The sequence below is a fragment of the Epargyreus clarus genome, unplaced genomic scaffold (assembly GCF_041222505.1).
Source record: "Epargyreus clarus isolate Ecla_fem2 unplaced genomic scaffold, WU_Ecla_fem_2.2 ptg000011l, whole genome shotgun sequence".
Classification (NCBI taxonomy): Eukaryota; Metazoa; Arthropoda; class Insecta; order Lepidoptera; family Hesperiidae; genus Epargyreus; species Epargyreus clarus.
In genome coordinates, this window is record NW_027332219.1 from 8487356 (window position 1) to 8500937 (window position 13582).

At 34.2% G+C, this 13582-nt stretch overlaps 1 protein-coding gene across 1 annotated transcript in view; it reads left to right on the forward strand.

Moving 5' to 3' along the window:
• sns (sticks and stones) overlaps positions 1-13582 on the forward strand; it is a 340736-nt gene that overhangs the window by 292349 nt on the left and 34805 nt on the right. The window contains exons 13-16 of the mRNA XM_073077924.1: positions 2079-2232; positions 5641-5778; positions 6529-6693; positions 13097-13255. Of these exons, the coding sequence (XP_072934025.1) occupies positions 2079-2232; positions 5641-5778; positions 6529-6693; positions 13097-13255 (616 nt within the window). The remainder of the gene's footprint in view (positions 1-2078; positions 2233-5640; positions 5779-6528; positions 6694-13096; positions 13256-13582) is intronic.

A 13582-nucleotide genomic window follows, 5' to 3' on the forward strand; every position in this document is an offset into this window, starting at 1 on the left:
CGCGCAAAGTGTTTCAGGATCGATTCATGGGCAGATATCTGAATGATGAATTAAGATATTTTGGCTCGACTTGGCGGAGGCACTGCCGTGCCTCCAGATCTGTTCTGGGTCTGGGTTCTTCTTTGTATGTGTTCTCGGGACCCATAACACAGGGAACACACACTAGTGCGGGGCTGTAAGTCTAGTAAGCCTCTATTTTATTTTTACCTCAATAAGGAGTGTAATGTTTTTCAAGCGTATGTATAATATGTTTATATGTATGTATGTATGTACATATGTGTGTATGTATGTATGTATGTATGGTATACTCATTCTTTGGTACGCCCTGTAGTCCAAACGGCTTGACGGATTAACATATGAGGTGTCGTTGGATTCGTCTAAATTGTGGGATTGATATAGGGTACATTTTTGAGTAATCAGGTGTTTTATTTCTAATAATTTATTTATTTCTCATTCTGCAATAATTTTTATATTTAAATTTAACGTGTATAAAATATCTTTAACATTTTCAAACTTATCCTCATTTCAAATATTTATAACACCTACCATGTCTACAGCATATATTTCAGATTTTAAAACGAAAACAACCCACAGTTCAAATGAATGTAACTTAAACCAATGTTGAAAAACCCAAATATTCGTGTTTTATCGAAAAACCTAACAGCTATCTCGTTGAAAAGGTTTTATTAAACTACGGGTTGAACACTGTTTTGATAGAATGTACAGAAAACGTAAAAAAGGAAATGAATGTGTCGGAAATGTCGAAATATCTACCATCATTTTATTTTGAGTTTGAACGTCACCATGCCTGGTAACCGTTTGAAATATAAAGGGTGGGTCATTAATTTATGTAACGTCACTGAAGACTTAAGATAATTACCGGATTCGATTCGCAATCAGACAAAAAGTTATATGCTTTGCGGCTCATCTCCATAGGCACCACGTTCCTACCTATTACTGCCTTATAACAGCAGTGTTAGGCGCTGAAGGGTGTGGTAAGAGAGACAGACTTTTCCGAGGCGTTCCAGCTTAGTCCTCAGAGGTAGCGGCGCATCTGTGGCCGACCTCAGGTAGGAATATCTAATCCTATCTGGGGTTTCCACTTTCCATCAGGTGGACTGCATGCTCGTTTGCTACTCCATATTATAAAAAAAACCTACACACATACATACGCTCCAAAAACATTACCCTCGGCCGTTGAAAAAAAATTACAAAAATAGACACATTTTTCGAATAATAACCCAATATTCTAGTAATAATGTACAATTGTAGTCCATTATAACAACGATAATCCTAAATACACCAATACGTTAGCTTTATCTGGTCTAGACTAGAGATAGGCTCATTTAAAGGGTCAAATGGGGTTGTAACGGCCATTTGTGTACAGATAAACACGGGGGAGGCTGGGGATTCGAATTATGTGTCCAATGAAGTATGTGGATTTGAAATTAAAGAAGGTTTTGTTCATATTTGAGACCTTTATCTAAGAATTTGATATTTGATCGAATAATAGTATAAAAATAAAGTTGTTGAAGATTTCTCTGAATGTATTACTTCTATTGACATAAAGACATGCACAATTGACACACACATATTAATACAAAAAACCAAAACCTAGAAAAAAGACATAAATTCATCACTTAGATTTTTTCCTGGCCAGAGATCAAACCTGGAACCCTCTGTCAAACCATATTTTGTAAATATAATACATGATGCTCAAAATATGACACAATCTATTAACCTATGAGCGTTTACAAAGTCTTTATAACTATATGCTTTTTATGGACATACATGAATACATTTAAATTATATAAATTATGAATACAATTAAGTAATGGAGTAAGCCAGGCACTTATAGGAATGCATATGCATCTGTGGCCGACCTTAGGTAGGAGTCTTAATCTTATCTGGAGTTGATTACAGTTGTCCATGGTCTGCCGTAGCCACTCATCAAATGAACTGCATACGTTTACTACTTCTATATTGTAATGGACAGAAATACCAACCAACACATCACTCATGAAACAAACATCCAAACAATATCCAGCGACATCAATCTAAAAGCCAGCTTGTTCCAGATTCATTCCACAACGAAAACCACTGACAAATCGGTGTCAACCGAGATATCGATCTTAACGAATGTGACTGACAACCAAGCTCAGTACAGGTGTGAGGCGACGAACAGCGCGACTGAGATACCACTCTTCGAAACTGTCACTTTGAATGTACACTGTGAGTATGATTCAAGTTTTGTACCTTAGTTCCAAATTTTGTACCTTGCGAAAACCGAAATAAAATTAAAGGACATAAATTATGGTGCAAGTGTGTGTAAGTAATGGGTCAGTAGCAAGTGTCAGTCTTAACGAATGTGACTGACAACCAAGCGCAGTACAGGCGCGAGGCGACGAACAGCGTGACTGAGATTCCACTCTTCGAAACTGTCACTTTGAATGTACACTGTTAGTATGATTCAAGTTTTGTACCTTGGTTCCAAATTTTGTACCTTGCGAAAATAAGAATAGAATTAAAAGTTTTTTGTTGATTAAATTACAATTATAAAAACAAGGTACAAGTGTGTGTAAGTAATAGGTTGGTAGCACGTGTCAGTCTTAACGAATGTGACTGACAACCAAGTACATTACAGCGCAGTACAGGTGTGAGGTGACGAACAGTGCGACTGAGATTCCACTCTTCGAAACTCTCACTTTGAATGTACACTGTGAGTATGTGAGTACACTAAAAAGGGTGAAAAATTTTTTTAACAAAATATATTGAGCGGATAACGATGGATAACGACGATATTCGTTGGATAACGATGTAAACAGCGTGTCTAATATGAGCGCCGACTTCAGAAATATGTACTAAACCAACATTTATTTGAATTATTTTTTACTTTGTAGTGACATAGAAGTCGGTTGTATTTTTTGTTAAAAATTTTTTTAGCATTCATATTTGAGTAACAAGGATTTAAAGTAACACTTTATTTATTTAAAGAAATTCTTATAACCCTAACAACTTACGTATATGATTTTCAAAAGATATAAAAGATAGAATAGTACCTCATTTCAATTACCCAAAGAAATAAAAGTCAATGTAGGAGAAACTATGAGTGTGTAAACTTTTTTATTTTATCGTCCAATTAAAAGTTTCATATGCTCTGAGCTCTAAACAATGTTTGGATTTATCTTGTGGCTTTCTTACATGACTTTTAGGTGATATGTGGTATGACTTTTAGGGTCTATTTTTACAAACTTAGTAACTTAAGGCTTTCAGTTTGAATGTTTTCTTGATTTTAATATTTCTTCTGCTGCGAGACTCTATTTATCTTAAATGCATGAGTATTTAGTAGAATCATTGAATCCTCATACATTTATAGTAAGTATTACATTTTTTTTAATGTTGTGTTATATAATTAAATGCCCATTTATTCTTTGCATCTTTGATTAATAACTAAAGATTATTAAGAATTATTCGGTACCTTTACTATTTGATTTGGTTATTTTTTCTTTATATTTCTTTAATATAATTAATAAATAATAACTTTTATTTGTAAAATTAAAATACAACCTTAATATTTTTATATCACCCTTTTTTATATCAGAGTTTTTTATATCACCCTTGTTTTAAAAAAAAATCTCTCCACACTTTCACCAGCCTAATAGCCCACTGCTGGGTACCCACAAGTCCCACAACTAATATGAAAATATAACTAAGTTAAAAAGCATAAAATTTCAGCATAAAATTGAAACTTTCATGCCCACAAAATTCCTAAACGAAACTTAAGATTCATATTGATTCAACTACAAACTAACTTAACAGTTGAAAACTTCCGGAATTTAATTTAAAAGTCTTTGTAATACCAGTTAACTCGTTAGTTATAAACTTTGGGGTTCTAATTGATTTATTTTTAACCTTTTCGTTTCTTGCTCTGCGGTAGATAACACCAGTTTCAAAGTGGATAGGTACTGTTTTAAAAGTGTTTCTATTCTGTTTGTTATACTTTCTGAATGATCTTTTAGATAACACTAGAGTTTCGAATCCATTACTACTTTGTTTTAAAACTCTTTCTATTTTGTTTGTTATACTTTCTGAATCTACTTTGATTGAATGTTCTTGAATTCTCTTACTTTGCTTTGAAATAGTATAAGAAAGGACTTTGAATTTACATGTTACACAAAAAGGACAGGATCAAAAGTCATTGTTTTGCCGCATTCTCGAGTAATTTAAGAATTCCGACATACGAGTACGAAGGGAGTCCCAAAAATGATTTTGTTCTTGCTTTTATTTATACTATTTACTGATAAAAATAAGTATATTTATCTAAATATATATAACTCAAAGGTGACTGACTGACATAGTGATCTATCAACGCACAGCCCAAACCACTGGACGGATCGGACTGAGATTTGGCATGCAGGTAGATGTTATGACGTAGGCATCCGCTAAGAAAGGATTTTGATCAATTCTACCCCCAAGGGGATAAAATAGGGGATGAAAAAATGATAAATATATTTTCACATGTCATGTCAATATACAAAGAAATAAAAAAAGACCTTCCTTAGGGGTTATTTTCAAGAATTTTTTTTTTTTTTCAAGAATGGTGGAAAAACTTATCGATAAAGGCATGTTTTTAATACAACCTACTACAAAATTAAAAGTCAGTGGAAAACAGAATTTTAACATCATACTATTTGAAGTACAGGCTGCAAAAATATTGTTTTAAATGTTATTTATTGGAGTTTCTTGCGCCGCTTCTTCTCCATAGCGAAATACCTTCCGAAGCGGTGGTAGTTTGTTGACTTTCAAAAAGTATTCTATATTAATCAATTTTGAATAAATGAGATTTGAATTTGAATTTATTTTCAGTGGCTTTTAAGTTAGATGTATATTTTGTTATTAGAAACACAATAAACAGTTATTGTGTGTATTCTTATCTTGTATAGGATTTAGGGAAAGGCAATCCTTTGGGAATAGTGATCTATTGTGGCCAACCCCTAGATTAAATCTGAGCCCCGAGTCGAACCAGCCACATATTGGTTAATTAACGTATTATTTATTTATTATTATTTTACATAATGTTAAAATTATAAAATCTTTTCGTTTGTTTTTGTTGTTTTTGCATTGAAAAGAGGACAGTATTATTGTTATGTTACGTTATATAATATAAATATTATTATGTGAAAATAATATATAAAGTTGTTTTTTAACCTTTCCCAAGTAGAAAACATTGTAAACATCGATTTATTTTCAATGTGATAATATCGTTATAGCAATGGTTTCTATATCGATATATTGCCGGTCATATCATTCGATATTTTATATTGCATACCATGTCGTGATGTACCTAATCTACAACTACACTACCTAAACCATAGACATAGAACATCATATGCGACATACATCAACCCACTACTGTCCCACTGCTGGGCACGGGTCTCCTTAGAATGAGAAGGATTCGGCCATAGTCCACCGCGCTGGAGAAATGCGTATTGGTAGACTTACCATACCTTTGAAATCTTTTTTAATTAGGTACATAATGCTCTACTTTCAAATTATAATAATGCGAAAGTTTTTATTCATAATATTTACAATCTTACTTTTCTTTAACAAAAATAATATTTAATATTTTATTTACAACAGTCGCACCAGAAGCTGTGAAAGTGCGAGCGGAGCCGGAAGAGCTTAAACCGGGAATCGAAGCCACACTATTCTGTGACGCAGCGTCCAGTAATCCCCCCGCTACGCTATCCTGGTGGAGAGATGGCATTCCTGTGCAAGGTAGGATTAGTACTGGTAAGGAAATTAATTTCAAATATAAAAAAACATTTTAAAAATATTACCACTGGTTTTTAAACTTTTTAACATTTTTTGTGCACTTATTCTTGAAAAATCGCACATCAGAATAGACTTTACGCAGAAATGAATGAATAAATATTAATTTATATGTATTCATGTGTAAATAAATACATGTAACTTCAAAAGTACAATACGATTTCCGTTTACTCTTTCGGAGAAGCCAACCAGATATTAATTCAAGATTTTACATTTACAATAAATATACAATGCATTCCAATTAAATTATTGGAAAATACGCAAAGTTATATTAATTATATACAATATTGACATTAATTGCATATTAATACGTATAAACATTTTAGGGTATGCAGTGCGATACGTAGATTTATTCACGTATATCGTGACACACGAGTATGCAGTCCACCTGATAGTCACCACTGTCCATGGACATCTGTAATCAACCCCATATACGATTCGATATTCCTACCTGAGGTCGGCCACAGATGCGCCGCTACCCTTGAGGGCTAAGCTGGAACGCCTCGGAATGCGATTGGAGAATCTACGGGAGGGAGTTGCCACTTACCAACAGTTGAACTGCATCATCATTTATCATAATTCGCTACTTATATAATATACTAAAACTACCATATCACATCACTACTTTCTTTATGTAACGACAGACACCTGGCCCCTTATATAGCAAATATATTTAATAACTCCTTCTTTCCCCAGGCCTACCAATGCAGCTGAAGAAAGGCCTCCACGGCGGCACGGTGTCCACGATCGAACTGAAGCTAAACATCTCGAAGGATCTCAACGGAGCGGTCTACACCTGCCAAGCAATGAATGAGGCCTTGCAACGGAGTGTTCACGATGCTTTGACTTTGAAAGTACTCTGTAAGTATATAATACCTTGCCATCTCATTTGGAAGCATATTTTTTATTAGTTCGTGAGTTATCAACCATTACATATTTATGTCGATTAGATATATCGAGTCTTTCAGTTCCACTTATCCTACCTACTCATCTCACTTGGAGGGATAATGTTGTTTTCTCAACAAGCACACTAGTTTAAATGCTATTATCAATTAGACATACTAAATCCATAATTTCCACCTTTTTGTCTCACCTGGTGGAGTAATGTTGTTTTTCTTCCACTAGCGCACTAATTAACTATAATAATGTCAATTAATGTGGCCTTGCAACGGAGTGTCCACGACGCGTTGACATTGAAAATGCTTTGTGAGTATTTTAATAACTTATCCCTATACATCCCACTTGAAAGGTAAAATGATTGTTCTCACTTCGTCACGAGTTATCAATGTTTATTTAGTAAAACTATATAAAGTCTTTTGGTTTCACTTATCCTACCTACTCATCTGACTTGGAGGGATAATGTTGTTTTCTGTACTAACCCACTAGCTGATTATACTAATATTAATTAGGCATACTGAATACAATGCATACCTTCAATTTCACTTATCCCACCTATTTGTCTCATCTGGTGGGGTAATATAGTTTTTTCTACTAGCTGTTGACTAGCTGTAGGTCTTAGGTTGATAAAATATATACAGAAATGCAAAAAAATATCCAAATCCTGCCTCCCTTGTCTTGAAGCAACTACCAAATCTGATTTCTGCCATATAACAAAAGTTCTGTATGTCATTTTGAAGCTTGAAGGATGTAAAGCAGAAATACATGAGACATAAAAACTTAGTTTTAATGTAAATAATTAATAACATATGCCCATGAGGGATAATAAAAAGGAACCACTACTTTATACTTCAAAGAACTCATTTCTATAACAAAGAACAAATAAATAACATCGAAACAATAATTCAAACAATAAATACAGTATTTTAACAATAAAATGAAAACATCCTGTTTACGACAGACGATAAAGGAAGCCTTAATATCAGGGAACAAAGGAATTTGATCCCATTGTCCGATTGAAAACCTCTCTTAAATAACTGTATTATTTACTACATCGTCGTTAGCTACGCTTATTTTAGAATAGAATAGAATAATTTATTTGCATAGAATAGGTACATAATCAGGTGTTACAAAATTTAGGTCCTCTTATTCTGCTAACAATACGGTAGCATGCAAATTGAAGAAAATATAATAAAAATTAGTTATCATAAAATATACAATTAGAAAAAAAGAAATAAAAATGTCAATAAAACCAATTGCATAGAAACTCATTTATGTTATTAAAATTGTTTAACAATAAATATGTCCTTAATTTAAATTTAAAAATATTAGACGATTGCTTCTTAATGTCATCCGTTAAGTTATTATATATTTTAACACACATTCCATAAGCGTTTCGCTGGAGCAAAGAACTATATTTACCCAGAACTATATTTTGTGTAAATGGGTATTTCAAATCAAATCATTTTTTTTATTCAAAATAGGTTCTTTACAGAACACTTTTTGAATGTCAATACAACTACCACCACTTTACAAGGTGTTTCGTTATGGATAAGAAGCGGCGAAAGAAACTCCATAACATACATCTTTAAAAAAAAGATTTTAAAATGTTAAACTTAACCTAATGGTACACGTGGAGCTGGAACTACTTCCGACGACACCGTTTTGTGAGTCAAATAATCACTTAGTTTATAGTACGCTTTTTACATAGCGTTTGTTTAATGACATGTTTGATTTTTTTCTGTTATATACGCTTTGATTCGACTTCCGAGGCAACACTTCTACCTTATATACAGTCCTTAACGCTGCGATGTTCTATACCCTTACCATGAGTTTTGACAAATATGACTGTTTTGGTATTTGTTTACGTATTTGCCCATACAATTTCCAATCAGCGCCCCTAGCGGAGTGTATCAGAACTATAGTGTCAGTAACGTAACATTAAATGTCTAACTTGATAAAATGGCGATTTATATTTTGTCTTTTTTTTTGCGAACCTGTGAGGTAGACAAGAAGACTTGAGCACTTACTTATTGTTACGTTTGCTCAGTCTACTAAGCAAACAGAACATGGTAAGGGTACTGGTTTGATGGGTGCAGTAAGACAGATCTTTATACGAGGCATTCCAACTTAGTCCTCAGAGATAGCTATCTATCTGCGTCCATAAAAGTAAGAGATCTTGGTTATTGTTGGACAACATTCGTTAAACTTTTTCAAAGACATTTTTAGGCGGTTTAAAAACATTTGACTGTGACCTTACCCGTATCTGGCCTTCTCATATCTGCATTGGAACGTGATAAAGCATCGCACAATTGTGGGCATACGCCCAGCATTAGGATATAAAAAGCACTGCAGACTTACACTAAATGAAAAATTAACTCACCAATGAAGTAAGCGGAAATAACGTAGGAACAATACTACCCTTTCTAAAAATAACCTTTCGTTCCTGTAAAGGTTTTATCCTTTTCGAATATTAATGGTTTCGGTCTCTCAAACACACACTCCACTCATTTATTCAGTAAATGGGCCACAGTGGGGCCCTACGCCCTTGTAAAAATGCGACTTAGCAACCTCTTAATCTAAACACGTTTTACGATGTAAATGTGTGATATAAACACCTTTTCTGTATTTTCTGCGAAGCCTTGTGGGTCACGTTCTTGGTTATTTTAATTATGACCGAGATGAACTGTGAATTTTTACATTTACGCTTATAAAGTTTGTAATATTTTCTTTAGGTTTTTGTGAAGCGAACGCTGATACCAAATAAAAAAGGATATACAAAAAAGATACGAGTATTTTAATTTTTTTGGGTTTTTGTAGTATCGTAAATACGCCTTAAAGTTATATGTAATAGAATAATAACTAATGACAAAGTTTAGTCACATAAAGTAGCACATAGAATTTAGAGATTTCTTTTTCGCTCTCATTTGATATAAAAAATATGCAGTTTATAGGAAAAAATGATATTTATCATAAACACGTTTTACGATGTAAATGTGTGATATAAACACCTTTCTGCGACGCGTTGCTGGTCTCGTTCTCGGTTATTTTAATTATGACCGAGATGAACTGTGAATTTTTACGTTTACGCTTATAAAGTTTGCAATATGTTCTTTGTGTTTTTGTAAAGATTGTGTTGATTTTTCAGCGTTTTTTGTTTTTGTGGTATCGTAAATACAGCAACACATCATACGCGTCAATGTTGTAAGTAAAAGAAAAAATCAAATAACAAATTTTAATCACAAAAATCGGACAAGGAAACTTTATTGTAGTAGTGAACCATTCACAGTTCACAGAATTTATTTATTAGTTGAGATTTTATTTATTAGTTGTAACAGTGTTTGTCTTCGCTATGACGTGATGTAAACATGATGTAATTTTTTTTACATATCATAAACACGTTTTGCGATGTAAATGTGTGATATAAACATATTTCTGCGAAGCGTTGCGGGTTACGTTCTCGGTTATTTTAATTATGACCGAGATGAACTGTGACTTTTTACATTTATGCTTGTAAAGTTTGCAATATTTTCTTTAGGTTTTTGTGAAGATATGTGGATTTTTCACCGTTTTTATGGTAAAGTAAATACAGTATCACTTTATATTTGTAAAAAATATCAAATAACAGACTTTAATCACAAAAATCGACCAAGGAGACTTGATTTTAAGTGTTGTTTTCACTTCTATCTGTCAATCATTACGTATCCCATGAAGCACTGCGGTCTAAAAATATGCTTTAAACAAACGTACCTAAAATATTAAACATTTTCATCAGTTATATTGCTACGCAAATTATTTTTCTCGGTATTTGACATATATTTTCGTCTGTCATTATTTTAGCTAATTTACTAGATAGAAAACTGATAGACTTATATAAATATATAAGTCTATCAGTTAAAGTGATATAAATATATAAGTCTATCAGTTTTCTATCTTTATATTCTTTGCTATATGTGAGGAATCCCGAAGATTTATTTCTTTCTAAGACAAGAGTAAGCCGGGAACCAAACTAAGCCGAATATAACAAACCCTATTCCATAAACACAAACATTAGTTGCATCTGAAATTCTAAGCTGGATTAAGTGCTAAATGACATGCTTTACGAAGTTCACGTCTAGACTAGACTTAGGTCTCAACGAGTGTTCATTAAGCCCGCTAGTTGGAGGCTACAACTCCTTCTGGAAACCTCAACATATGTTTAATTCCAAGATAATAGTGAAGCATGGAGTTAGGTACTCGTTTGATAGGGAACTAAATGCGAACTAGTGAGGTCCTACTAAATAATCCGCAAGTACAAAGCTTCGATATAACATAACATACTCGATAAATGAGCGCAGTCGGGTTTGACAGATGTAAGCGTTTCCGTGCATCCGTGTTAGGAGCATGATTAAATTAGCAAGATTTAATCCGAGACAGAAAACTCTGATTTTAAGAAATTATTCGAAGTTATATAATTATCGTTTGTTTAAACCTACCCATTTGAGCTCTTAGAAAGAGTTTTTAAAGGACCTCTTCGAATTGTGTAGTTATTGGCTTAGCGGTCTTTCTAACGTGACTGGGTTTTGGTAGCAAGCCTAAATATGTTTGAAGACTACCAATTCATTGGCCGCATGGACTACAGCCTTCACTCTAAAAAAACGCTTTCTACACTCACAGCCCCACACTAGGATTTCCTGTATCGTGGGTGCTATGGACACACACAGAGACAAATACACAAACACCCAGACCCAGAAACAGAAATCTAAATTCATCATTTAGAAATCTGTCTAGCCGGGGATCGAACCCGGGACCCTCTGCGCGTCAGACCGGCATAGTGACCGCTCCGCCACGCGGGTCGTCAAAAGGAGAAACGTGCACATCCGTGGAACAATAAAAGACAACGACGATATCTTAAGATATTAAATTCTTCATCGCTTATCGCTCATCGTCCACGGTCAAGCAGCAAACCGTCTCGAGACTGTTATTTCGCAAATCAGAGAAGTTACAATAGTAGAGATGAGGATTATCAGTGTAGCGGGTACCAACATATTATAGACATCTAGTGCTCGGGAACTTTGTATATGAGTTTATCCCGAAGTTGTGTACTATTAGTTTTGTATGACTTTGCCTGAGTGAAGAACGGTTTGTAATATTTCGAGTTCTATATTAAACCAAGTGTTTCTTAACTTTTTATATGAGCTCTTTAAAGGAATACTATATTCAGATACATTCATATATTAGTATTATATATACTACTACACAATTACAATACAATTAAGTACTACAATACAATTAAACAATATTTAAAGTTAAAATACTTAGATTAACACGAAAAATTTAAAAATAAAATAAATTAGCCGAATCGCTGCCCCGAGGAAGTGTACCCAAGATACTGGCAGCATTACCTCGCTGAATTGACAAACTAATTTACTGGCCAAGGTAAGCTCCAGCTCAGGCGCGAAAACAATTCTTTATAGAAATGTACTAAAATATATGTACTATAGGTACTATTGTGTACTAAAATTTAATTATTTTATTATATTATAGATAAATGAATAATTTTCAACAAATTCCGTTATTTGCTTTTTAAGAAACATTACAAAAATTTTTGAAACATAAAAGTTTCAAACATTATTTTTTCTTCGAATCTCCCCATATTTCCTATCATATATTCTTGAAGACTGATATTAAATGTCTCATGCGCTGAAAGGAACAAAATGTTCCGAGGCCATACCATATTTTATTTCAGAAACGTTCTTCGGTCTTGTTATTTTAAGAATTTTATTTCCAATTCAATATTTGAAGTCAATTTTCTAGTCATTATATGATGTGGATAAGGGCAGTGATAGCCTAGTGGTTAAGAAACTCGGCCTCTCGATCGAGGGGTCCGAGGTTCAAATCCCAGGGATGCACCTCTGATTTTTCAAAGTTATGTGCGTATTAGAAATTAATTATCACTTGCTAAACGGTGGAGGAAAACATCGTGAGGAAACCTGCATACCAGAGAGATTTATAAAGAAGAACAATCTCAAATGTATGTGAAGTCTACCAATATGCACTTGGTCAGCGCGGTGGACTATGGCCTAATCCTTCTCTTTAGGAGACCCGTGCCCAGCAGTAGGACAGTAATGGGTTGGAGATGATATGAACTTAAGCTTGAAGGGTAATAGAATAAAAGTTTACCGGACTAAGTAGACTAAAACTCTTCAACTAACAAAATATGATTGACTAATTGACTAACGTTAGTTTAATTTCCATCACTACCTATTACCTTATACCTATTTACTACCGTTCCTGTTAAAACATCAAGGTGTACAAAATTCATCGAAAACTCTAAAACTAATATACAACAAACCAAAGAACAGACTAATGTTAGTTTATTTTCCAGATGCCCCGATCTTCGACGAAACGACACCATACACGACTGTGGGTGTGGAAAACGAGCCCTTAATAATCGTACTCCGAGCTGATGGTAACCCTGGGAGCATCACCTATACCTGGACTAAAGACGGGTTGCCGATCACGCAGTCATCGTATAGCAGTTCTAGTAAGTTATAAATGTAGATTTTCCTCTCCATTAACTGACTTCTAAAAGGAGGTTCTGTATTCGATCGCTATATATTGAAAGTGGTAGAACCCTTTGTGGTTCGACTCCGGCGGCACCACCGCCACACCTATTTCTGCCTTACAGCAGTATTAAGCACTGCTGTGTTCTCGTTTGAAGGGAGACAAACTTTTCCGAGGCGTTCCAGCTTAGTCCTCAGGAGTAGCGGCGCATCTGTGGCCGACCTCAAGTAGGAATATCTAATCCTATCTGGGGTTGATTACAGTTGTTCATGGGCGGCAGTACCCACTTACCATCAGGTGGACTGCA